The following is a 1504-nucleotide window of genomic DNA, read 5'->3' on the forward strand; positions in this document are numbered from 1 at the left end:
GTCTTGTGCGTGTGTGTGTGGTGGTGGGGGGGGGGGGGTGGAGCGGACCTGTTGTGCCGCGGGGTGCAAAGGGGGGTGGGAGGCGGCGATAACCTTGCCCTCACTTACTGCCAGCCTGTATGCTTGTTCTTTTTTTTTTTGTTTGATTTGTGAATTTTATCCGTCTTCCGTTTTTTTTCTTTTTGTTCTTCCTCGCTGCTTTTTGTCTTTACTGTTGGTTTTGTCGCGTCCTGCGTTCTGCCGCCAGCTCCTATCAAGACCAAGCATGCCATTCGTGAAGGTTGTGAAGAACAAGGCGTACTTCAAGCGCTTTCAGGTGAAGTACCGCCGTCGCCGCGAGGGCAAGACGGACTACCAGGCGCGGCGCCAGATGGTGCTACAGGACAAGACCAAGTTTGGGACGCCTAAGTACCGCCTGGTGGTGCGCATCACGAACCGCGACATCATTGCGCAGATTGTGCTCGCAAAGGTTGTGGGCGACGAGGTTGTGATGGCGGCGTACTCGCACGAGCTCCCGCAGTTCGGGATCGAGCACGGCCTGACGAACTACGCGGCGGCGTACGCGACTGGCCTGCTGGTTGCGCGGCGCATGCTGACGAAGCTAGGCCTTGCGGGCAAGTTTGAGGGCGTGAAGGAGACGGACGGGTCCTACTCGGCCGTGCGCACGAAATCCGACGATCAGGGCGACGACGAGACGCGCTTCCCTTTCAAGGCGATCCTTGACGTCGGTCTTGCCCGCACGACGACCGGTGCCCGTGTGTTTGGTGTGCTGAAGGGTGCCGTGGACGGCGGCCTGGCCGTGCCGCACCGCCCCAACCGCTTCCCCGGCTACAACAAGGAGAAGGACTCCCTGAACGCCAAGGCCCACCGCGACCGCATCTTTGGTCACCACGTTGCGGAGTACCTGAAGCAGGTGCAGGAGGAGGCGAGCTCGAACCCGGAGGAGAGCACGTGCCAGTTCTCCAAGTACATCAAAGCCAAGGTTGCCCCCAGCGAGCTGGAAGGCGTCTATAAGAAGGCGCACGCTGCCATCCGCGCGGACCCGATGAAGCGCCGCGCGAAGAAGGAGCGCAAGGAGGCCGCGGCGGTGAAGAAGTACAACACCAAGAAGCTGACTGGCGCCGAGAAGAAGGCCGCCGCCAAGGTGAAGATTGCATCGGTGATTGCGAGGATCCGCGACCGCGCGTCGAGGTAGTGACATCTGCTGTTACTGAATGAATTCCATGGGGTCTGTTTTCTAATTTTGGTTATTAATTCTACAAACTTTTTTTTTTCCGCTTGTTGCGTGTGTGTGTGGTGGGGTGGGTGGGGGGGGGAGCGGACCTGTTGTGCAAAGGGGGGTGGGAGGCGGCGATAACCTTGCCCTCACTTACTGCCAGCCTGTATGCTTGTTCTTTTTTTTTGTTTGATTTGTGAATTTTATCAGTCTTCCGTTTTTTTTCTTTTTGTTCTTCCTCGTTGCTTTTTGTCTTTACTGTTGGTTTGTCGCGTCCTGCGTTCTGCC

At 57.4% G+C, this 1504-nt stretch overlaps 2 protein-coding genes across 2 annotated transcripts in view, besides 1 other annotated feature; both read left to right on the plus strand.

Annotated features, from left to right (window-relative positions):
- TraAM80_03480 (60S ribosomal protein L5) overlaps positions 1-1195 on the plus strand; it is a gene marked incomplete at both ends in the record, with an annotated part of 1773 nt that extends 578 nt beyond the window's left edge. Inside the window, one exon of the mRNA XM_029380450.1 lies at positions 1-1195. This exon is cut by the window's left edge and continues 578 nt beyond it. Coding sequence (XP_029239642.1) covers positions 1-1195 — 1195 coding nt within the window.
- An 87-nt stretch (positions 1196-1282) lies between these two features.
- Positions 1283-1316: a microsatellite.
- Positions 1317-1384: 68 nt separating this feature from the next.
- The window catches only part of TraAM80_03481 (60S ribosomal protein L5), a gene marked incomplete at both ends in the record, with an annotated part of 609 nt that continues 489 nt past the window's right edge, over positions 1385-1504 (plus strand). The window contains one exon of the mRNA XM_029380451.1: positions 1385-1504. This exon is cut by the window's right edge and continues 489 nt beyond it. Within this exon, the coding sequence (XP_029239643.1) occupies positions 1385-1504 (120 nt within the window).

This window comes from Trypanosoma rangeli (genome assembly GCF_003719475.1).
Source record: "Trypanosoma rangeli strain AM80 chromosome Unknown Tra_15.4_contig_00091, whole genome shotgun sequence".
NCBI lineage: Eukaryota > Euglenozoa > Kinetoplastea > Trypanosomatida > Trypanosomatidae > Trypanosoma > Trypanosoma rangeli.